The sequence below is a fragment of the Pseudonaja textilis genome, chromosome 1, assembly GCF_049901715.1.
Source record: "Pseudonaja textilis isolate UNSWEBS1 chromosome 1, rPseTex1.2, whole genome shotgun sequence".
NCBI lineage: Eukaryota > Metazoa > Chordata > Lepidosauria > Squamata > Elapidae > Pseudonaja > Pseudonaja textilis.
This window is the reverse complement of record NC_141990.1, coordinates 304,108,604-304,133,580: the sequence shown is the minus strand read 5'-3', so window position 1 is coordinate 304,133,580 and position 24,977 is coordinate 304,108,604. Positions and strand designations below refer to the sequence as shown.

General features: G+C 37.6%; 1 protein-coding gene across 12 annotated transcripts in view; it reads left to right on the top strand.

The window, feature by feature from the left end:
- Positions 1–24,977, top strand: part of SYNE2 (spectrin repeat containing nuclear envelope protein 2) — a 229,008-nt gene that overhangs the window by 37,340 nt on the left and 166,691 nt on the right. For 11 of the 12 annotated variants that reach the window (XM_087922313.1, XM_087922312.1, XM_087922311.1 and 8 more), the window contains exons 10-25: positions 267–368; positions 1,473–1,610; positions 2,558–2,722; positions 4,124–4,236; positions 5,263–5,419; positions 6,738–6,834; positions 8,428–8,615; positions 8,704–8,868; positions 10,004–10,159; positions 12,611–12,784; positions 14,254–14,388; positions 18,213–18,368; positions 19,258–19,475; positions 20,164–20,227; positions 22,331–22,449; positions 24,280–24,403. In XM_087922313.1, the coding sequence (XP_087778439.1) occupies positions 267–368; positions 1,473–1,610; positions 2,558–2,722; positions 4,124–4,236; positions 5,263–5,419; positions 6,738–6,834; positions 8,428–8,615; positions 8,704–8,868; positions 10,004–10,159; positions 12,611–12,784; positions 14,254–14,388; positions 18,213–18,368; positions 19,258–19,475; positions 20,164–20,227; positions 22,331–22,449; positions 24,280–24,403 (2,271 nt within the window). Of the gene's footprint in view, positions 1–266; positions 369–1,472; positions 1,611–2,557; positions 2,723–4,123; positions 4,237–5,262; positions 5,420–6,737; positions 6,835–8,427; positions 8,616–8,703; positions 8,869–10,003; positions 10,160–12,610; positions 12,785–14,253; positions 14,389–18,212; positions 18,369–18,521; positions 18,626–19,257; positions 19,476–20,163; positions 20,228–22,330; positions 22,450–24,279; positions 24,404–24,977 lie in introns of those variants that run through there. The other variant, XM_087922317.1, reaches the window with a different exon arrangement.

Here is a 24,977-nt window from a genome sequence, read left to right as displayed (position 1 = left end):
TTAACCATGTTTTTTGGTTGAAGCATAGAAGCCTCAGTCACAGATAATGCTGAATTGTGTTCTAAACGCTCAATATTTGAGGTCAAATGACTTGCCCAAACTAAGAAGTCATATGAATTAGAAGCAAATATTATTTCAGAGTTGTTTGCAAAACAGTCTATCAAGGGCAAACTCTCTGGGAATAGAGTAACAAAGTACTATTTTTCTGTAACAATGCAATCAGGAATATATGTACAAGTATATACATTTTTTGTTCTGTTTTCCAGGAAAAAATCAAAGAGACTTTGAGCTGGCTCAATGCACAGGAATGCAAGTTAACAAAGTTGCTGACTGAGCTAGAGAATGCATCCTTCTACAGGAAGTTTGAAGTAAGTAACTTTGTAAATGTATCCTTTGGAGGATACATTATATGACAAGAAATATGAAATAGTAACAATTGAGCCCTTTTTGTATCCTTTTATGAAATCAAGATTTTGGATTTTGCTTTCTATGCTCTTTTTAGTCACTGTTGCATTTAGCAAACTTTGATTGAGGCCCCATAAAGAACGCATCAGCCTTAGCAAAGGCCAAAGTAAATACATTGCCAAAGTTGATCCACGAATATGTTAGCTGCTACATCACTGGTGTTATTGAAGAAGCCAAACATAATTGCATAAAAATATTAAAACAAAATAAGACATGGTATAAAGAGTTTACCTATCACTCAGGAAGTTGATGATAAAGATCCAGACTACTGAGAAGAATCAGACTGAAATGTTGTTGCTTAGTTTTCTGTTCCAATAATGGCCAAGTGGAACAGATAGACATGGGTTGTGTTTATGCAACATGATTTATCAAAGTACCTTAAAATCTAACACAGGTAGTCCTCGATTTATAACCATTCATTTTGTGACCATTCAAAGTTGCATTGCCTCTGAAAAAAAAGTGATGTAAACACATAAAAACTGTGTTATTAACTTAACAACTGCAGTATTTCACTTAACAGCTGTGGCAAGAAATGTTGTAAAATGAGGCAAAACTCACTTAATAATTGTCTTGCTTAGCAATAGAAATTTTGGTCAAAGGATTGTGGTCGCGTTGACAAGGATTATCTGTTTTAATACAGGTATTAAAACAAGATGTGAGTAATTTTAAGCTTGGTTAGTTTTTGTGCAATACGCTGTTATTTGAATCTACTTCATTTTGCATATAATTTTTGTGTGCAAATTATTATTAATTAAATGTATAAGCTGTCTAATCCCAGTTGTAGAAACTATGTAAATGATATAACCAGACTAAGTTCATTATGTGAATATTATGTTGTTCACTTGAGCCACCATTATTCGGAGATAAACTACCTTTGTATCCAGTCCCATTTAAATATTATGTTTTATAACCATTGATGATCCTCTTAATGTCCCTAGTTCTTTTAAGTGTTTGACACTGAACATATTGATGCACTTACACTTTTAAATATCCATTTAAATCCTTAGGCAATGCTATCATTTACAGAAGCATTTAATGAAGAAAAAAAACGCTTCCTTCCCATCCTGGAATCTAAAAGAAAAGGGTCAGACCTGAATGAAGATTACTTGGAGATGAAGGAGGCATGGGATAACCTATCGCATCAGGTCATTAGGATGTTTACAGGAATTTGCATTTATTTTGTTGTAAAGGGTTTCTTGTTCATGCATTTGAATATATGGCTTCCATGAGAACACATTTCCTGCCTTACAAATATGAAGCGAAGATGAGAGCAATAGAATATTTTGCCTGTCAGAAGGATAACTTATCTGCACAAACAGAACAATGACTCTAATATATTGGCACATTTTGGTGACATAAAGTATGCATAGTTGAAGGAGAAACTTCAGAAGTTTTGGGTGGTTCATCACTGGAGGGTTTTTAAGAACAGACTGAACAGCCACTTGTCTGAAATGGATAAGGTAACAGATAACAGATGATCACAGTTGGAAGGGACCTTGTAGGTCATCTAGTCCAATTCCCTGCCCAAGCAGGAGACCTTGCACCATTTCTGACAGATGGCAGTCCAGTCTCTTCTTGAAAGTCTCAAGTGATGAAGCTTCCACAACTTCCGAGGGCAAGCTGTTCCATTGGTTGCTTGTTCTCACTGTCAGAAAGTTTCTCCTTATTTCCATGTTAAATAAGGAGATATTAAACATGGAAATAAGGAGAAACTTTCTGAACTTTGTTCAGTTTCCATCCATTATTCCTTGTCTGGCCTTTGGGTGCTTTAGAAAATAGCTTGACCCCTTCGTCTCTGCTGCAGCCCTTCAAATATTGGAAGACTGCCATCATGTCTCCCCTGGTCCTTCTCTTCACTAGACTAGCCATGCCCAGTTCCTGTAACCGTTCTTCATATGTTTTAGTCTCCAGTCCCCTAATCATCCTGGTAGCTCTTCTCTGTCTCTTGCTTAAGCAGGGGCTTGGATTAGAAGACCTTCAAGGTTCCTTCCAGCTCTATTTTGATTAAGCAATGTGCTGGTATATTTTTATGTGATATAAATGAATAGTTGAAGAACCAACATGAATGGCATTTCTCTGTTTATTTGTCTAGATGAATGAATGGAAAGCAAAGCTGGACAATATGTTACCTCCACCTCTGGATGCCATTGAGGCTTGGCTGAAAGAAACAGAGCAGCATCTGGTACACAACCTACCCATTTCTCAAGATCATTTGAAAGCAACAGCTGCCCTTGAAGAAAAATTAAGAGCTGTACAGGTTGGTTAAGTAAAGTAAAATATTTATTGCCTCCCACCTTGTGGGCCACTTACAGCATAACAAACATTGAAAAACATTAAATTGAATATATCGTTGAACGTAAAATGACACAACAGACCAAATAAAATCATTAACACAAGATGGAAAAGGAGGGAGCTGGATAAATGGCAGGGGAAGGGGAAGAGGGATTAGCTTTTAATTAATCAACCACCTCAAGTGTAAAACTTTCCCATTGGGTCCCCAAGCCATCTGGCAGAACCAGATCTTAAGACTTTTTTTGAAAAATCAGGAGGGTGGGAGCCAATCTGTCCTCAGGGGATAGGATGTTCTGGAGGCAAGAGCCAGAGAAGAGAAGGCTCTTTTCCTGGGCCCCACCAGGCAAAATTCCTTTTACTAATATGTCTTAGTAAAATATATCATCCTCTTATATACTTGCCTTGCTTAAAGCAACCATCATGGCATTTACTGTTGTTTGCAGCACTGTTAGCACTGTAATACAATCATCAGTGCCTTTTTCCTATTCCCCTATTTGGGGAACCGTGAACAATATTGAGGAAAAAAGGACCACAAGCTTACATTTGGTTCACTGTATGATAAGAGTCTAGACAATCAAGTAAATCCAACTTACACATTTTTGTAAGCTGCCTATATTCACACGAGTGAGTGAAATAGGTAGTATATAAATTTGATAAATGAATAAGACAAATCAGCTAAAATGTGGGTAACTTCAGTTTCAATAAGCATGCATTTCTATTGGAATTTATCTTCTACACTTTTATATACACTTTTAGGATGTGTTGCATGGCTTTGATAGATTTGGAGTTGCTTTTCAAATGATTGGTTGAAGTCACATTTTGAGATAAGCCAAACTCTTGACATTTCCCACATTCTTTATGCTGGATCGGGCTTTGTAAGACATTTAAACAATGACTTCCTTCAGCCTTTTAGTTCTATTGAGTGAAAAAATGTAAAGGGCGACCAACTCTAGTATTGCTCTGAATAATATCTCTTTGAGCAAATACAATCCCAGTCATACTCACCAGGCAACATCAGTGGGCTCTGCTGGGTTTTGGGGCTTTTGGGCAGCTGCCCAAAAATTACAGCAGCTGATAATATATCCTGGGGTGTAAAATAAAATAAGATAAAATAAAAAAACAATGTAATATTAAAGCCATGCAACCTCATATTACTCAGTAACAATACTGTCAGCTCTTTAAAGAAAGATGCAATATTTCAGGAACCATCCTTATAATCATTCTGTAAACTAGTGCATAATTATTCTATATTTTTCTTTGAGAAATTTATTAGCCTTATTGCTCTTCTGTCCTATTGCTAGAAAAGTAAATGCATATATAGATGAATTAATTATAAGACATATGTGAATAGTGCTTCTGTTTTTAGAATTTGATGGAAAGTTTTCAACAACATTTGGAAACCCTCCAGTCCTTTGACAATAGAGATAATGCTGGAATGCTGGTAGTTCCACCTCAGAAGCTGGAAGAAATGAGAAAAAGGTTTGTGATGTCAAATTTCTCCTTTGATTGTTCCATTCAGCTAAATATAATTGTGTTCTTATCAAATTTAATACCCTAATTGCAAGACTGATGGTGGGCATCTCTGCTGCTCTTATTGACATACATACTGTATGCATTTCGCACAACCTGATATCCTCCAGATGTGATGTATTCACTAGATTAGGGAATTTATTCAATCCCAGGATCTGATTTTCCTTGTAGACAAGTTGTGTGGTCTTATTCTCCCCATGATCAATTCAAGCCTAGCTTGTGGTTTCTCTGAAAGCACTGCAGTGGCTGAATTAGTATAACATATTTACTTGTTTTTTTGGGGAGATTCATATAAGGTATTGTAATATAAACCAATTCAATAGTCTGAATTTTCACCAAACAAAGTTAAAACTAATTAACTAAGATTAAGACAAATGAAGCTCACCAGGAATGTGTGTAAATATAGAAAACAATGGTACTCTAAATGATCTGTTTAAGTATCTGTACTTTGTGCAAATCCAGCTAATAGAAAGCAAAATGTAGATGGGTCACAGGCCTGATTCAACACAGCTCTTCTTACATTCTTTGTTTCTGGACATTTTTTGACTTTGATCATTCATATTTTTGTATCCAGTTTATAAATGTATGAAGCTATTTAATTCTGAATCAGACTGTTGATCCATCTGGTTCAATTTTGCTTCTATTAATTGCCAGGGGTCTTTTAAAGTCCTCCAAGACGTCATGTAGTAATTAAAGTCTTTAGGCCCTCCAGCAATTGAAGCACTTTTCTTCTGCTCTTCAGATGCATCTACTTTATTCTATCATTCTTGCACCACCATGATCAGATCACAGCATTTCCTGTTCCTGGGTCAACCTAACACATCTGTAAATTGGTTGGTAATAAAGACAGAACAACTTATTTAGCCAGTAAAAAGCTGTGCATTTTTCTAGGTCACAGCATGCCTTATGGAGTGCAGATCACGCTCATTGGTTTTATCTTACATTTTATAGACAAGATGTTGGATTTATTTTCAGGTTCAGCAAAGTTCAACTTGAAAATTTCAGCATTATTGTGGAATACTACTGCTCATCCAGCTCAGCTGTCTTCAACGAACTGACATCTAAACTGAACATCTGGCACATCAAGTTTGGAACCAAGGAAACTGTGGAGTTATTGCAATTAGATTGGCATGTAAGCATTATAGTTGCTTCTTGGATAGCTATGCAGAAGAGACTAAAAAGTTGAATCAAAGGCACCCATACAAATATGTTCATACTATTTATTCATTTTAGTTTTATTTTTTATTAAATATTTTATCCTACCTTTATTACTTTTATAATTAACTCAAGGCAGTGAACATAAATAATATTTCCTCCTCCTCCTATTTTCCCTACAACAACAACAACCCTGTGAGATGGGTTGGGCTGAGAGAAAGAATGATTGGCCCAAAGTTACCCAGCTGGTTTTCATGCATATGGCAGGACTAAAACTCACAGTCCTCTGGTTTCTTGGCCAGCACTTTAACCGCTACACCCATCTGGCTGCTCTGAGCAAGTAATTTTCATCCAAATATGCACTATGGATTTAGCATGTTAAAAGTGCCATATCTTAGCTGCAGGTGTAAATAAGTAATATATATTTTGTCAAGGCTTTGTATAGGTGTGACAAACTCCTTCTCAGCAATGCATCCCCCATCAGGATCAAATAAGTTATGATAAGTACATTCATTGCAGAGTGCTGCAAACCCATATGAACAAAGCAGTTCAGCATCGAGCAGTATACAGAAATCCAGCCCTATATGTATATGAACTGATCTAAGGGTTAAATACTGAGTTCCTTCCTCAGGCCTTTTCAAGTCAACAGCTTTTGAATTGCTTGTTTTTTTTATCATTGAAGGTTTCAGCTATCTCTTTCCCATTTTAAAAACAGCTTTGTTGCATCAGAAATTATCATCTTATCAGTTTTAATTCTTCTTATACAAACATCCAGCAGATGTCAGTGTAAATCTACAAACATTTAATAAAAGGCCTGAGAAAAAAACATGATTTGCTTCTCTAAGTAGGAAGACTTGCCAAACGTTGTAAGATCTAAACCTTGACAGTGTTGTTGGTTTGAGAGGCAGAGAACACTATTCACTCTTGAACTGTCTGTATAAAGTCCTGTTGTTTTTAAAAGCTGTTTGTTAATAGAGCTTTGAATTAATTTATTTCAATTAAGATCATGTGTTCCAGGCCTATCACATATTTCAAAGTTCATGCCTGGTACAAACTATGCTGGATGAGGGTTTTTTTTGTTTTTTTGTTTCTTTCATCATGTTATCCTCATGGACATTTTAATTATTAAAATTATTTCTCACCCTCCTCCACCTCAGCAGATAAAACCCTTACTTTGTTTCAATTTCATCTGATCCACAAAAAATCAGAGAATGTAAATCTCAAATTGAATTACTTCTAATTTTCTACAGCAGCAGATATTTCTCAAATAATTATGTCATTTTATTTTGGGGCAGAATTTTATTGAAGAAAAAGGTTTTCCTGGTCAACTAGACACTGCATTACAAGTATGCGAAGCACAGAAAAATAAAATGATAAAGGCTCCTAATTTGGGTAAGAATTCATAAACATCACAGTGGTTCTGTCCAGGCTTCAACCTTCCCTTGATTTTCAGCGCTTGGTCTGTAAGGATTATTGTTACAGAGCCAGAATCGCACAACCCATGAACTATAGCAATGCATTTAAAGAAACTTAAGATTTAAGAGCATATAAATTTTTTTTTTAAAAAAAAGGGGGGGGGGAACTGTCAGAGGACACCTTTTCCTTCTTGAAAACAGCTTTAAGAAAATGTGTGTTTGTTAGGTATGAAATAGAGAATATTGGATAGAGACAGAGCAAGGAAGTATAAGGAACTAATGAAATGGCTAGAATCTTGAACATTCAAGGAGATGCATTTATTACACTGTTATGAGATCTTTGGCCTTGTCCTCGATGAAGTAAAGAAAAGTAAAAATTCAGCTTTTCAAAAAGAAAAAAAACCAGATAATCAGAGTTGGAAGTCTGGTCTTCTGGTCATCTAGTCCAACCCCCTGTCCAAGCGGGAGACCCTACACCATTTCTGACAAATGGCAGTCCAATCTCTTCTTGAAAGTCTCAAGTGATGGCGCTCCCACAACTTCTGAGGGCAAGGTGTTCCATTGGTTGATTGTTCTCACTGTCAGAAAGTTTCTCCTTATTTCCAGGTTAAATCTCTCCTTGTTCAGTTTCCATCCATTATTCCTTGTCTGGCCTACATGTCCCCATCTTCTCCCAAGTGTTCTTGTTTTTAGCATGAAGGGCTTTTTATTGTATTAGTAATAAGCGTTTCATGAAAGCAACATGTGGAGCACCAAAATAGATTTAACGGTAAAGGTTCCCTCACACAATACATGCTAGTTGTTTCCAGCTCTAGGGGTGCTGCTCATCTCCGTTACAAAGCCGAAGAGCCGGCACTGTCCGAAGGCATCTCCGTGGTCATATATCTTCCTAAGAACAACGGAATGTATACCTTGCCTTGAAAATGGCAAAAATTCCTAAATTCTTAAGGAGTTTCAGGAAAAATTACTAAATAATGTCACCATGATTTTGTTTGGTGTAAGATAGGGAAGAAAGAAACAGTGGCAAGCTTTCTGAATGCCCTGTTTCTTGACTTTGCTTACCTAGGACTGGTACCCTATGACCCACTAAGCTGTATTAGTAAGATTTCATTCATCTTTAAGGTAACTATTTGGGACAGAACAAATAATATATTGTGTACCTATTATTCCCTTGCTAGTGGATACATGTTTTCCATCTTATGGGAGCCTAGTAAAGAATGGTTGGCAACATGAAGTGAGACAATTTCATTAAATATAGGATGAAGGCTTGATCCTTATGGCAAATTTACTTAATTGCAGTTCATTCACTCATTCATTCCTTCGTACATACATACATACATACATACATATTGCAAGAAATGAATTATAATTGCATGTTAGATATAGCTTGAGTCCCATCCCAATAACAAATGTATTTATCTTATGCAAGTAGTTCTCTTTCAATATTGATTTCTGATCTGTAAAATCTGCTTATAATTCCTGGTTGTATAAAGTGAACCAGGCAGGTAGAAAGTCTTTGTATACAACTGTGGAAATGGTTAATGATATTATTTATTTTAAAATATTTTAGAAATTGATCCTGAAGAAATAGCCAAATTGTTTAAGATGACAGAAGTTCAGGTTGCCAAGTGCAGAGAGTACATTAATAATGTGAATGATACCTTGAAAAAAGTTTTATCGTCTTGGGCTATCTATATGGAGAACATCCAGTTGCTAAAACCTTGGCTGGAAGAGACTCGAAAAGACCATCTTAAGAAGGTATGCTTATTTTTTCCCCAGTTATTGATATTGTTTTGAAAATTATGGACCCCATAAACATCCTATGGATTTTAATATTATCCTTTAGATCTCCCCAGAAACTTTGGCAGCCTGGAATTCACGGCATGGTTCCTTGAACGAAGCTGGAAACTTTTTGATTGAATCCAGCAATGCAGAAGTGGGATCATCTGTTTCCGGAGAATTGAAAAAATTGAACAGAAAATGGGCTAAGCTTATAAAGAAGACAAAGTTTGTGAGTGGACATAAATATTTTACTTTCCTAATTTGATCAAGTCGTACTTTACAGTCCAATGAAGTGTTACAATATTAACACCTGACTGTACTGTGAGGTTAGAAGTTAATAGAAGGAATAAAAAGTTTCATATCATCACTTTGGGTTTAAGCTCAATGCCAGTAGTTCAGTGTTAAATTTACAGAGCAATTGCATTTTCAGTAGCACTTAAACTTATATACCACTTCACAATGCTTTACAGCACTCTCTGAGCAGTTTTCCGCAACAATCTGGGTCCTCATTTTATCGATCTCAGAAGGATGGAAGGCTGAGTCAACCTTGAGCAGCTCAAAATAGAACTCCTGACAGTGAGCAGTGTGTTAGCCTGCAGTACTGCATTCTAACCACTGCACCACCACAGCTCCATATTATATATTTATGTATTAAATCTGCAGACTTATCCCTGGTTTTTTTTCAAAAGGATTGAAAAAAACTCAAATGAAGTGATAAGCAACCTCCCCTAGATGGATGATAATTGCTTGACAAAATAAATAAATAAAACAGATGTATCCAATTTTAATCCTATCATTCATAGTCAATCACATTGCATTCTAATATTAAGTAATATTGCAGTGAATATTGTTATTCCTTCTGTAGTTAATTATTTTTTCTTTCTATCAAATTAAAATTAGAATTCAGTGGTTGTAGGGACCAATTTCACATTTTCTTAGTCTACAGTTATCAGTTTTACTGAAATGGAATTTGCATGTGACCTATTAATTAAAGTCTTCAAAACTCATTGATGGTTTTGTAATAAGTTAGTAACACAAGATTTATTGTGGCATATGCCTTAATAGACCTACTTTCTCATATGCATGAAATATTCTTAATTAGTAGTTTTTTAAAAAAAGCATGGTGAAAAGACCTTGATAAATGTTGATATTGCCACATTTATAAAACTCCAAATCTATACAAGAACACTAACCATTCATAATAGTTGTTATTTTATGGTGTTAATTGAGAAAATCAATTAAAAGTATCATGTTTACAGATTCTTGGATGACTTTCATTAATACAAACACATACTTAGAATAAAGCCATTAGAGTCCAACTAGCAAACTTGGGGATTATAACAAATGTTGCTTGATGTTTGTAGGAAATGAAATTGTTGAGGATGCAAGAGGAAGAAACAATGTTAATAACAGATAATAATGGAACTGTTGAGACTTCTAGGAAATCCAATCCAGACATGTTTAGTAATCCAGTGGAACCCTCAAAGGAGCTTCCTAAAATGTGCTTTGAAAAGGCAGAGGTAAAGAATCTGCTACTTTATATATAAACTAGAATTTTAGTACTTGCCTTATTTGCTGCATTCTGAACTAAATCTCTACTCTTGCCATTCATTACAGGTGATATAGCGTCTGTGCATTTGTAAGGAACTATGCAGGGAAGGAAAAAATCCCACCCATAATCCTGCTTCCAGATCTGCAGATATATTGGTTTAAGACTACCCATTTAAAAGAGCCCATACTTATACTGGGCAGTTATTAGTACTCTTATAGTTACAAGTCATGGTAACTGTATACTGTTTTCAAATTACTAATAGCTGGGGAACAAGAGTAGAAAGAAATTTATTATTATTATTATGTTAGCCAGATATTCAGATTGGGTTTGGAATTTTTGTCTACATATTGAGTCCTTTCCAAGGACCTGAGATGGGCAGATCTGGATGTTTGATGCAGTGGTGGGATTCAAAATTTTTTTACTACTGGTTCTGTGGGCTTGGTGGGTGTGACTTGGTGGGCATGGTAAGGGAAGGATACTGTAAAATCTCCATTCCCTCCCCACTCCTGTGGGAAGGTTACTGCAAAATCCCATTCCCTCCCACCTCACTAACCTGCTTTCCAGCTCCGTTCTTCTGTGCAGGGCAACAAAAGAAGACCCAGCCGATCAGCTGGGACTTGAGAGGCAGAGAATAGATGGGGCAGGGCCAGTGAGAGGTGGTATTTGCCGGTTCTCCAAACTACTCAAAATTTCTGCTACTGGCTCTCCAGAACTGGTCAGAACCTGCTGAATACCACCTCTGGTTTGATGGTGTTACAGATATCCTTACAGGATGTGAGCTGTTCCGGGTAAAGCTGCTTTTTGCAATTAACTGATGGTGAATTTGTCAATGTGTTCAAGTGGTGCTCCTGTTGTTTTTGGGATTGCACCCAAGGCCCCTATTACTATTGCTACTACTTTTGCTTGTTTGCAATATTCTTGCTGCAACTTGCCAGGTGGTCCACTGTATCTTCAGCTTCTTTGCATAGATGGCATTCACTATCTGTTGCTGTCTTCTCAATTCTGGCTTTGTATGCATTTGTTCTTAAGACAGAATTAGTCCCTTGGTCTCCTCCTCCTTCTCTTCCTCCTCCTCTACCACAGGGGAATCTGGTTTACCATGGTGAAAAACAGAATATTGAACTTTGGTCTAGCCCAATTTGGCTTGGTTTGTGTTTTTGTAATATCTATGAAATACAGTGTGAGTCATATTAACCAAAATTAGACTATAGTTCAGATTCATTTATGGAGTGGGCCTGTCAAAAACTTTACTCTGCCAGGCATGGGTACACAATTGAAGCTCCCTTAGACAGAGCACTTATATTTCCTGGGCTACTGTTTACCTCTTTGGCTTGGTAAACTTGGTTCGAGCCTGCCTTGGGGAGCTCTAAAAGTCAGTTACCCAGAATACAGGCTTGCATAGACTTCTAATAGTACCTTATTGGAAAATAGAGCTTTTTTGTTAAGCTAAATCCAAAAACTAAATGGAACAATCAGCTAGAGTTCAGGACTTTATTTGCTTATATGCAGTAGACAGAATCTTGCCAGACTAAATCCTTACATCTTTTACCCTAACAGATATATCCTGGGAGATTTTAGGGATGGCTGTCCAAACTCTCTTATTTGTCTCCAATCCAGGTCTGGGTTGGGTTGCCTCTTGTCTCCCCCCCCCCCCCCCATACCTTCAGGAATTATTTCATATTCTGCAGTGAGTAAGAATGGAGTGAGTGAGAGAGATGAAGTCTTGACCTTATTCTGAGAGATATCCTTTTAAATATGTGAAGGGTGTCATCATCTCCCTTCAGTTATCTTTTCTGAAGGATAAGCATACCCAGTTCTTTCAATCCCTCTTCATAACAGTTTCTATTCTCCTACCATCTTCATTGCCCCTAGTTGAACATTTTTCAATTTTCTCTGAATCCTTCCTAAAGTGTAGTAGCTAGAATTTGACACAATACTTGATGTGGAGGTCTGATCAAAGCAGAATATAATGGGATGATTTCACCATTTAGAAGTGGTACTTATGTTTATGAAACTTAAAATTGAATTTACCTTTTTTGCAGCCACATCTCGTACTATATTATCTATGTCTTATATTTATCTTTTCCATTTTCTAGTTTTTCAGAGGATCAGATCCATAAAGGATTTTTTAAAAATGCAGTCCTATAAGAGAATTAGTTACAGAAATGTACACAATCCTGAAATATATACTATACATCTTCCCATAATTGTTTCTATTTTGATAATGGTCGGAATTATTCCAGCTCTAGAAAAGGATTTTTAGTATGCAATTAAGTTTAAAGAAAGTTCAGATAGTAAGTTTTCCATCTTCCATCTAAACTCTCTAACAATTGCGTAATAGGAAAAGATGAATCACAGGCCTTTTGATGGATATATGGTAAGACTACATGATGCTTTTTCCTATTATTTTTCTTCCTAGATTGTTCCTATTAGCCTTCAGACAGATCCATTTACACCAGATGAGTTTTCCTCAGAAGATGAGGACAAGCTAAACTTTGAGAAAGCTCACAAGGAACTTGAAACAATTGTTCTAAAAGCCATGCATCTTGTAGGCCAAAAAACAATTTCTGAAGAACCACGTTCAAAATATGAAGTGAGTTAATCCATGATACCATTGTAAGCACCCTAAAGGACAGAGTACTGTGGTTGTCCTAAATGAAAAACAAAACTGGGTCTTATGCGAGTTTAAAATACGTGTTAAAGATGTCTCCAGGCAGAACTAAAAAAAAAAGTATGCTCTACTAGTGTTCCTTTTATAATGGTTTGAGCTCTGTCAACATTTTTAGAGATTTAATGGGTTCTTTAAATCTTGTACATGCTGAAGGCATTCATTTTACCTGTTAAAACCAGCTCCCAAAACAAGCCTGGCCCTATGTATTTTTGGAATGAGACCCTCAAAATATTATGCAAAACATGGTGCAGTATTTGAACTGATGGAAATTGTACATCTCTGACATAAATAATCTGGACTGTGAAAAACACCAAAATGATGTCTCCAAATCAAGTCTGAAAGCACATTTTTCAGTTAACACATTTTATTAAAAGGCATAATAAGCCTTTGTGAGCTGCAACTCCTGCATTGGTTGGAAAAGATATTACCAGACCCCTGATTTTTTGCTGCCATAGATTAACCACCTGTTAACAGAAACAGCAACCTTATGTTTATTAACAGTTACAATTTACAAACCACAGTTAATGTTGATATAAAGTCTTTTCCTTACCTGTAAAATTATAAGTTGCCTAAATCATTATAGCATTAATAATATCTAGTTCATATGTATAGATACCACTGTACCCAAATAATACAATTTATTACTTGCATCTTGCATCTTACAGTTCAATAAAACAGTATTTTTCTTTTTTTAAAAAAAAGGAACAGCATTGCCTGTCTCTTCCCCATTTTCCTTCTGCTTTTGATTATAAAGTAATTGAAATATGATGGTATGTCTTCTAGGGATGCAGCTTCTTGGTAGGAAACTGCAACTAACAAATATACATGAGTGTTTAACTTAGGGTTCCAGTTGGCCTCACCTGCTGGTCTTATCTTGTGCGGGCTATGGGGCTGAGATCAGCACACAATAGAATGGAGATACTTGTAATTTCCCTATGCAGTGCCCCAGAGTTATATCAAAGATCTAATGGGGAGGGATAGTAACAGGGCTTCAAACTAATGAAACTAGAGAACACAGGAAAGATAAACAAACCAGATGGGCCCTATCTTCATGTTAGGGCTACAGAAGCTTTTCAGTGCATTATGTCCTAGGGCCTGACTCAGTGTTTCTCAATCTTGACAACTTTAAAATGTGTGGACTTCAACTCCCAGAATTCACCAAGCCAGCATGAATGCACTGAATGCACATTAGATGAGCTGTTCTTGTTCTGACTATGGCTTCAAACATGTTATTTCAAAGGTTGTCCATCCACGTCCAGCAAAACTTGTTTTAATCTGTAATTGTACTGGAATGGGAAGGACCTTTATATCACCTAGGCCTGCATCTACTTTGGGATGGAGGGGTTGCTGTTTTGATTATCATTCCATAATTTTATGTCATTTTTTTCCAGGAGGCTTTTAGCATCTTGGATACTAACATTCTTAGCAAGTTTTTGAAAGCAGCAGAACAGCTGAAAAGCATTTTATCGGCTCATGAAAAGGCACTTGTGGAGGAAAGGAGCAAAGATGTTTGTGAGAGATGGGAGGTGAGAAAATGTGCTTGGAAATATATATTTTAATAAAAAAAGCCACTTGAGTATTTAATATTTGCATGAAATGTTTGCAGGATTTTTTTGCTACAGTATGAATGATATAAGGGTGAGAATTATTAGCTTTCATCCAAAAAGACCTAAGCTGAAGACATATTCCAATAAATTAGTTCCACTTAGTAATGATGGACAAGTTACTTTTATGTGGTTGCTAGAACTTTCTCCATGTCTACAGCAACTGTATATATCAGTGGCAGCCCAGCGGGAGGGGGAAAGAGTGGTAAACTCAGCCATGTGACTGGCAGGACGGCAGCTTTGCATGAGTGGCACGCATGCATGCATATGCTCTCTGGCCTACTGCTCGCAGAAGTTGAGCTACAGGTGCATGCATGGTGGCCAACCACTCATGTGGCCCAGTTCTGAATAGGCCATAGTCTGGTAGTTGGCCAATGCCCAGGAGTTTGGGATCTCTGGTATAGAGGATATGAATCTGTAGCATTAGACTGTATTTTGTTGCCAGGTCAGAGTTGGTTAGGAGGAATCTAGATGCAAATTCTTGTGGCTCTCCATACTACTACAACTTCTTCACTTGGGAGATTTTGGCTGGTATAATAATATATATGCATTCTTTTTGTTGGTCTTCCCTTCAGTATGTTTTCTTAAGTTTTCGCAGGTACTTACATGTATGGCATTCGGCTTTGTTCGGGTATTTTCCCACGTCATAGTAGTTGTGCTTTTAAAGTTGTAGCAACGTTTCGGCAGAATCTCATCTGCCATCATCAGGCTTCTGTATTGTGTTCGTTTGTGAGTCAGGCTTTCACAGCCATTTCTGTTTTAAATTTGGTGCTAGCCTACTGCTGTGTTAGAATGGTTTTTTCCTTCATCCTGATTGGTTGGGAATCTTGGTCTGTGTTTATTGGTCTTGGAGTTTGCTGTGTTCTGCTTGATTGGTGTTTCTAATATCTTCTGTCTGTTTTGTAGCATTTTTTGATTGGCTGGCAACATTGTGTTTCCTGTATTGGAGGTTTTTAGTGCAGCTTGGCTTTGGGTAAAAGGACGGCTATCATTTATTAGGAAGCTAGGTTTCATCTGGGTGCCTGGTTGGGGTGAGTTTGAGCTAGAGGTATCAGGGGGTGGTCTGTTTGTGCCCTGGGGTTTGCTTGGCTTGTGGTGGAGATTTTTTTGTTTGTGAGTGCAGGCTTCCAGATAATTGACAGTCTGGTGGAGTCATCTCTTCTATTCATGCTTTCAGGTCTTTTTTCAATCTCTATGGCTTCTCTGATAATTCTGTAGCTGGGGTTTTCTATAGCATATATATATATATATATATATATATATATATATATATGCAAAAGTGGAAGTTCTGCTTGGCAGAAGTTTAAGACAGAGCCTTTTCAGTGACTACATCCAAATTTTACTTATTTATTAAATTTTTGTGCCGTCCATCTCTCCTATGAGATGGCACTGGGTGGCTTACAGGTTATTACAAATTCTACAATATTACATGAAGGAGTGGTCCCTTTGTGTTATGAAATAGACAGTGAGGTCTTAGGATCCAATCTGGGTCAGTCACCGGAATCAGAGGTTTAGTCTTCCAAGCTTCTGGACTCATGCTGGAGCCCATCCTTGGGGAACCTCTCTCTAACAAAATGTGAGCTTTTAATTTAGAGAGATATTGCACCCACTCAACTAATTTGTTTTTCTGTTCTATGTTTTAATATCTTTTATATAATCATGTTTTAGTTTGCTTCCATTTTCAACAAAATTGTAAATAGAGTTGACATATTTAATGTATATAAATGTTAGATGAATGTGGCATATGATATGGTTTGTATAGATAGTTTGCTATAGTTCTCTTTGTGTTTTATTTGTTCACTTGTTTTTCATAATGGATTTTATCGTTAATCACTACAGACATTTTTAATGAAGGGAAGTGCCTAAATACACTGCTCAAAAAAATAAAGGGAACACTTAAACAACACAATGTAACTCCAAGTTAATCACACTTCTTGAAATCAAACTGTCCACTTAGGTAGCAACACTGATTGACAATCAATTTCACATGCTGTTGTGCAAATGAAATAGACAACAGGTAGAAAGCATAGGCAGTTAGCAAGACATCCCCAATAAAGGAGTGGTTCTGCAGGTGGTGACCACAGATCACTTCTCAGTTCCTATGCTTTCTGGCTGATGGTTTGGTCACTTTTGAATGCTGGCGGTGCTTTCACTCTAGTGGTAGCATGAGATGGAGTCTACAACCCACACAAGTGGCTTGGGTAGTGCAGCTCATCCAGGATGGCACATCAATGCGAGCTGTGGCAAGAAGGTTTGCTGTGTCTGTCAGCTTAGTGTCCAGAGCATGGAGGCGCTACCAGGAGACAGGCCAGTACATTGGAGACATGGAGGAAGCCATAGGAGGGCAACAAACCAGCTTCAGGACCACTACCTCTGCCTTTGTGCAAGGAGGGACAGGAGGAGCACTACCAGAGCCCTGCAAAATGACCTCCAGCAGGCCACAAATGTGCATGTGGCTGCTCAAATGGTCAGAAAGAGACTCCATGAGGGTGGTATGAGGGCCCGACGTCCACAGGTGGGGGTTGTGCTTACAGCCCAACACCGTGCAGGACATTTGGCATTTGCCAAAGAATATCAAGATTGGCAAATTCGCCACTGGCGCCCTGTGCTCTTCACAGATGAAAGCAAGTTCATACTGAGCACATGTGACAGACGTGACAGGGTCTGGAGAAGCCATTGAGAATGTTCTGCTGCCTGCCACATCCTCCAGCATGACCGGTTTGGCAGTGGGTCAGTAATAGTGTGGGGTGGCATTTCTTTAGGGGGCCGCACAGCCCTCCATGTGCTCGCCAGAGGTAGCCTGACTACCATTAGGTGCTGAGATGAGATCCTCAGACCCCTTGTGAGACCATATGCTGGTGCGGTTGGCCCTGGGTTCCTCCTAATGCAAGCCAATGCTAGACCTCATGTGGCTGGAGTGTGTCAGCAGTTCCTGCAAGACGAAGGCATTGATGCTATGGACTGGCCCGCCTGTTCCCCAGACCTGAATCCAATTGAGCACATCTGGGACATCATGTCTCTCTCCATCCACCAATGCCACGTTGCACCACAGACTGTCCAAGAGTTGTGGGATGCTTTAGTCCAGGTGTGGGAGGAGATCCCTCAGGACACCATCCGCCACCTCATCAGGAGCATACCCAGGTGTTGTAGGGAGGTCATAAAGGCACGTGGAGGCCACACACACTACTGAGCCTCATTTTGGCTTGTTTTAAGGATATTACATTAAAGTTGGATCAGCCTGTAGTGTTTTTTTCCACTTTAATTTTGAGTGCAACTCCAAATCCAGACCTCCATGGGTTGCTAAATTTGATTTCCATTGATAATTTTTGTGTGATTTTGTTGTCAGCACATTCAACTATGTAATGAACAAAGTATTTAATAAGAATATTTTATTCATTCAGATCTTGGATGTCTTATTTTGTGTTCCCTTTATTTTTTTGAGCAGTGTATATCAAACAAATATGTAGAGGAGGATTTTGTGAACCCTGCTATATTCTCTCTCTTTCTCTTATCTACATATCCTTTGGATGAACTTTAATCTTTTAATTACAATTTCATTCTTTTATGTTTATTTTACTGTTAACTGCCTTGAGTGGAAATTCAGGAAGGTTGTAATGAACAAACACATAGCTTGCAGGATTATTCTGAATCTAAAATGTTATTCTGATCTTAGAATAAGATTTGGATGTAAAATACTTCCCTTGCTGCTTAAAATGAATATTTGGATTTGTCCATCTCTTTTGCAGGCTGCTCGCTGTGAAATCATGTCTTATATTCACCTGAAATTGAAAATTGAAAGAGAGAAGTTCAATAAGACTTTTTCAAATCTCAATAAGCAGATTAAGAAAGAGAAGAAACTGCTCAATTCTGGGAAAACCAAAGGACTTATTGAGGAGCATGAGGTACCATATAAAACTGGCATTCTCTTTTGTTTCTTAGGCATTTTTTTTAATTCTACAAGCCACCATGTAATGGGTCAGAATTACAATTGTGGTTCTCCAGTATCTCAATGCCACAAGAGATTTCCTTTGACTCTGTTTCCTGACGTCATTGTCACTGGAGGAGGCCAAGAACCCATACTGGAATTGTCTTCCTGCTCAACTGGGAAACAGTGTAAAATTGAATGATACTGTAGTATAATGATGCAATCATGTGTTTAGTAAGTTGGTGAGCTGCATGTCCCAAAGTGAAATAATTATAACATACTAGTTCAGTAAAATCTATATGCCTGAGCTGAAAGTGTGCATATTCTGCCTGTCTACAGTAAGTAAGGATAATTTTTTTAAATCCAAAATGGTACCTGTGAGCTAAATTACCAGTGAACAGTACTGGGTAAGTATTCTGATCCTTTTAGTTCTTTCTCTGATATTTGGCTGTCAGTGCTTTGGACTTTCCCCCCCTAAAAAGTGCCTTGGAGCATGCCCCTGCTTTGAATTTGGCAGATATTACATTTGCCCTGGTGCATACTCCAAGGCACCTTTGGATATTGAATTTGAATCACCATATGATTTGGTCATTTAATGGAGCAAACAGTTCAACTTCACATCAACAGACAATTGAATATGTTAACAGGTCAGCCCTCTGGCTTCTGAATTTCAGCAGACATTCCTTATCCATAATGTAATCATAGCCATGACCCTTCAAGAATACGATTGGTTAGGTGAGGCTTAAATGTGTTTGTGGGACTGGCATTAAGAGTTTTATGGCATGAGTGGAGGTGATTTCAACTGTCAGTTAATAAGGACTTGGAGTACTCAAGATGGATGAATCTGCATTTCTTTATCCATTTAGGCCTTCTTTTCTCAGCAAGGTAGCCTGGGTGAGCTTAACACTTGCTTGCAAGCTTTGAAAACAATGAGTGATAAAATAACCAAAGTGGAAAAGGAGTCCAAAATAAAGCTGCCAATTGCAGAATATGAGCAAAAGGAAAAAGAACTTCAAAAATGCGCAGCAACTATTTACAATGAGTTGGTATCTAGGACTGGCGATGACCATTCACCTGAGAAAGGGTGGGTATTTTCAATAATTAGTGTAGAACTGTGGCATGGGGGCACTTATAGTTGGTTTAGCATCAGATAAAATTGCTTTTGTGAGAGGTTCTTAAACTATTTCACACCTTTGACTGTCCCTCATTTCATGGCTGGAGTAATGGATTTCATTATGCTGTAAATTAAAACCAGACATTTTGCAAAAGTGTGTGTAGTGTGGTAAGCTATTTTGAGGAAGAAACTTATAACTCACCATTATGTGTAAATTGATCTTGAAATTAAAGTACTTTTTCTGAAAGGGGTACATGGGGGGGATCACGGTGAGGGGTGAGCAAAGAAAAATTAAGAACAGCAGTGGGGTGATTTTATGTCACCAGTTCCAACCATTTTTTACACGCATGGCAGTATCACATGTGCTCCCAAAGGGCAGAACTTATAGCACAATGTTGTAATGTTGTTTTCATCATTGCAATGAAAATAGCAAGTCCCTGCAGATGCTACTATTTGTGATGTATGAATAAAACATGTTGAATTCCAAGGAAGAGCCAGGAGTGGAGATGAGAGGGAGAGAAAATAAGAAATGAAGTTTGGGAAACTTTGAATTATTTTCTTAGTAACATTACATAGAATTGGGGTGGTGCCCCCCCCCACGGTGTTAAGTTGTATTTTTCATTGCTTTGCTCTGGTGTTATTTCATTTTAAAATTCAGAGAGTTTACATCTGCTTCAGTCAATGAAGAGAAGGTATCATCTCAGAATCCTGAAGCTGAAAAGGTAGGACCCACATTTTAATGTTCATGTAGGTCAGCCTTCCCAAATCCAAAACTGAGTTGGGGGAGTTGCATTCCAACTGGTTGATGTAGACTGATGTATGTAGATAAACGTCTGTAGATCAATGCCTATTTGTTATTATGTGACACTCTTGCATGAATCAAAGAGCCACAGATTGGAAACCTGAAATTCATAAGGTACTGTAGTATTTGCAATTCTTCGCACAATACTTTTCTCCATTGGTGATTATAAGGTCTGTTTAGTATAGCATAGCAGTCATGCTATTAATTCATTAATACCTTTTGATATCAAGGCTTTCAATATGAACTCTTATCCTATAATAAGCAGCTATCCTGCATCCCCCTGAGATACAAGCAGTCCGTTGCATCCCTTCTGCATCATCACCTCCTGACTTTTACCTTGAGTGCTAACTCCTTGGGCTTCCAGAATGCAACTGACTAAGCCAGTCTTTCTCAACCTTTAGCAGCTTGAAGTCCACACATCTTCAAGTTGCAAAGATTGAGAAATACTGGGCTTAGCAGTTGCAGGTCTCCTCTTCCTGAAAGTTCCCTCTCACTGACCAAGATGTTTTGCTTGGACACTTCAGACCAGTTGGATAGCTGGCTACCGGGACAGTGAGTGGGGTGAGAAGGTATTGTGGCCTGTCGGCTGCTGGCCCCTCCAGCAGCCAAATCAGAGGAGAAGGAGGATGTGGTATGGGGGTCAGGGTCAGCATCAGGGCGATCTGGGAGCTCTGAGGGGGAAGAAGGAATGGAGCTGGCAGGGAGAGAGAGACAGAGGTGGAGCCTGGGCTATCTGTCAGTCCTCAGATGGAGAGTCAACAGCCCCCAGGTCTGGAGGTGGTTGATGAAGAAGGGGAGGAACAGCTGGGTCCAGTGCCTGATGCGCGGATATGCAGAAGGCAGAGAAGGGGAGAGCAGTGGAAAACTGTGGGCTGATCCTGGGGAAGGAAGAGCCACCACTGCTGATGAGGCCCCACCCTAGCTCTGGGGATAAAAGGCAGCGGGCGGAGATGAATAGGTGTGGCAAACAACTATTCATCTTCTGGCCAGATGGACTTGTTAGCATGTGAGAGAAACTTTTTGCCGGAGCTGCTGGCATTTCTAATAAAGGAATGTTTTGAGTTCACACATCAGAGGGTTTGTTGTGTTTGGGGAGCTGGGTCAGAACGGAAGGCTGTGAAAATCACAGGCACGCCTTGAGATGGATCTTCAACACCATTGCATCACAACCTTATGATGCAGATGACATAAATTGCAGTTAAATTTCATCCTTTGTATGTAAAGCCTGCTGCACTGAGGCCAGGTCAGATCAAGTTTTTCCTATATTGCAACTTTTTAAAAGAAGCAGAAAAAGTTATTACAATCTTTCCTGAATTCAGGCATGAGTTATTCCCCTGACAGCCTTGGAATTTTATGTCTGGATAAATCTAATTTAAAAACATCTTGGAAGTTCCCATTAGTATTAACAACAAACCCCCCCCCCCCAATAATAGTTTTGAATAAAAACATATAGCCGAATTTATTTATTCTAGTCATTTATTTATTTAGTGTAAAAGAAATTGTGAGGAATAATGAAGGTTGTCACTTTCATAATTCTAACTGATAAACTGGGGACAAATCTCAGGTGCTTATTTAAAAATTCAGATTGATTTAAAAACTACCTTCTATAAGCATTTTTGATCTGTATTCTGTAAAACATGAACTTTCTAGTCTGAGCACATTTACTATTTTACCATTCCTAATACATAGGAAAAAATACTGTGATAAGAACATTTAACTTTAGGTATGGATGAATGCAGCCTTTATGCATATGAAAAGTTCCTCTTTATCAACATGAATGGGAAAACAAATGTTCAATATCCCAACTTTTCATATAAAATGTCCTGAATTAGGGTAAAATAAACCTGTGAAAGTAATTTTCTTTGTGACTTTGTAATCTTCAGTCTTTTAAAGTGTTTAATTTGGGGGGGTGAGATTTCTTTTATATGGAAAATTAATAAGGTCTCATTCCATTGAATCTACATAATTATTTTAATGGATATTATATCTTACAATTGTTTAATTATTTTGGTTATATTTTTAGGATTCAGAAGATGTTTCTTGTATAAAATTGGAATCAGAAAAGGAATTGCAAAATGGCAGACACCACACAGAAAAGTTGGAAAGTGATGGAGACCTGGCCTTAAAAAAATTAAAAGAAAGGTATATTTCAGTGTTAAATATTGAATGATGAGAAATAGGTATTTACCAGAAATATCTGGAATAAATTAGCAAACATCTTTTTTTTTAAATAAAGCTGAATTTCAAACTGGTTTACCATGTTTTAATCTGATAGATTCCAGTCCTAGAATTATTATAAAGAGTAACATTTTTTTATTTATTTTATTTTTTATTTTATTTATTTTGATGTGTCAATTGTTTACAAGATAATAGGTATAAGTAAAAACATAGTTATGAATACATGGATACATATAAGAAAAATAAAAGAAACAATAGGACAGGGACGGTAGGCATGGTGGTGCGCTTATGCACGCCCCCTACAGATCTCTTAGGAAAGGGGTGAGGTCAATAGTGGAAAGTCTACAGTTAAAGTTTTGGGGGTTTGGGGAAGAAACTACAGAGTCAGGTAGAGTATTCCAGACATTGACCACTCTGTTGCTGAAGTCGTATTTCCTGCAATCAACTTTGGTGCGGTTAACCTTGAGTTTGTATCTATTGTGTGCTCTTGTGTTGTTACGGTTGAAGCTGAAGTATTCATTGACAGATAGGACATTGCAATGTATGATTTTATATACCATACTTAAATCAGACCGAAGACGGTGTAATTCAAGGTTTTCTAGTTCTAGAATTTCAAGTCTGGTGGCATAAGGTATTCTACAACAAGTAGAGGAGTGGAGAACTCTTCTTGTGAAATATTTCTGGACTTTCTCAACTGTGCTAATATCAGATACGTAATGTGGGTTCCAGACTGATGAACTATATTCAAGTATTGGTCTAGCAAATGTTTTGTATGCTCTAGTTATTAAGTGTAATATTACCAGAGAAAAAGCTAGGTAAGATTAGGTTAACAATGCCTTTTTGGCTATGTAGTTACAATGGGTTCTAGCACTTAGATCATTAGAGATGAGTACTCCAAGATCCTTTACAGAGCTTGGATCATCAACAAGATCTTGACTATTCAGCTTGTATTTTATTTTCTGATATTTTTTTTTGCCAATATGTAAGACAGAGCATTTATTTGTTGAGATTTGAAGTTGCCATTTGTTTGACCATTCTGATACATAGTCAAGATCTTTTTGAAGGGTAGCAGTATTGTCTGTGGTATTGAACAGCTTTACATCATCAGCGAAAAGAACGCAGTTGCTCTTAATATGATCACAGAGGTCATTTATGTACAGTATGAAAAGAGTTGGTCCTAGAACACTGCCTTGGACACCATTATTGACAGGTACAGAATTTGATAGGACACTCCCAATTTTGACCATTTGTTGTCTGTTTGACAGGAATGCTTCTATCCAGTTATGCAGTTGTCCAGAGATATAAAATGCATTTTCCTCATTCCCTCCCTTCTTTGGACTAGTCTGAATAATTATTTTAGATTTCACAATTATTTGGTCTTGAAATAGACTAGGGCTGTTCCAATTGAGTGCCTTACTTTATCTCCCTTTAGGAAATCTCCTCAGTGTTCCTTCCTCAGCCTCAGAAATCAGAACTCTCCTGGTTGGATTTGCTTACTTGCATGTTGAACATTTAATTTAAGAACCTGCCTCTTTTTGTGCATAGTTTTTGTGGCTCCTGGCCAGAAAATAAACTTAAACATAAAAAAACCCCATTCATTTAGGATGTGCAAGTAAGACGATGATTATATAAATCAAGATGGCTAATAGAAGAAATTAGAAAGTAAAACAATAAAAAACAAGCAGTTGTATTATTTCATGAAGACAAGGAGAAGGCAGCATTAGAAGAAACCGGAATTTTGTTTTCATGTCCAATTTTGCATAATAGTACTAACAATATCATGTTTTCTCTCAGCTATGACGCAGCAAGGCATAATCTGAAGCTTCACCTAAAGAGCATCAGGGAGACTATAACTCCGTCTTTAACTGATGATGTGAGAAACATTTCTTCCCTTAAGAACAAATTGCAAACACTGGAAGTAAGTGTTCAGATGCTTTCCTAAATTGTCTATTAAGTCAGGGTTTCTCAGACATTTAGCACAAGTGATTATGTTTGGAATTTTGAGAGAATATGGACATGTTCATAAAATGGTTATTAGGTCAGGTTATTAGGTCAGTTACAAAATACCTGTAAACCAGAGCACAAACAACAGCCTAAAATACAACTATCCCCATTTGAGTTTCTGACAGTGAACTTGGGGGCCACAGAGAGAGCCAGTAGCAGTGTAAGATTCTGTTTGAGGCAGATTATTTTGTTTATATCCTGTTAACTTAATACTAACTTAAAAAAGAATTTAGAAAAATTAAATTGATAAGACAGGAAGCTTGACTGATGCCAAAGAATGTCACAATGCAATTTGCTGCACACAAGCACAAAACATTATCTTGGGGTATTATGTAGACAGGTGTTTATCTTGGCAGTAAAAAACAAATGGATTCTAATGGGTCATCCATGGAACAGCTCACAAAAGAAACATACTGCAGGACATGTTATATAAGACTTCTGCTTATGAAAGTAAACATTATATTTTGCCATCCTTAACTGTTTCTTGG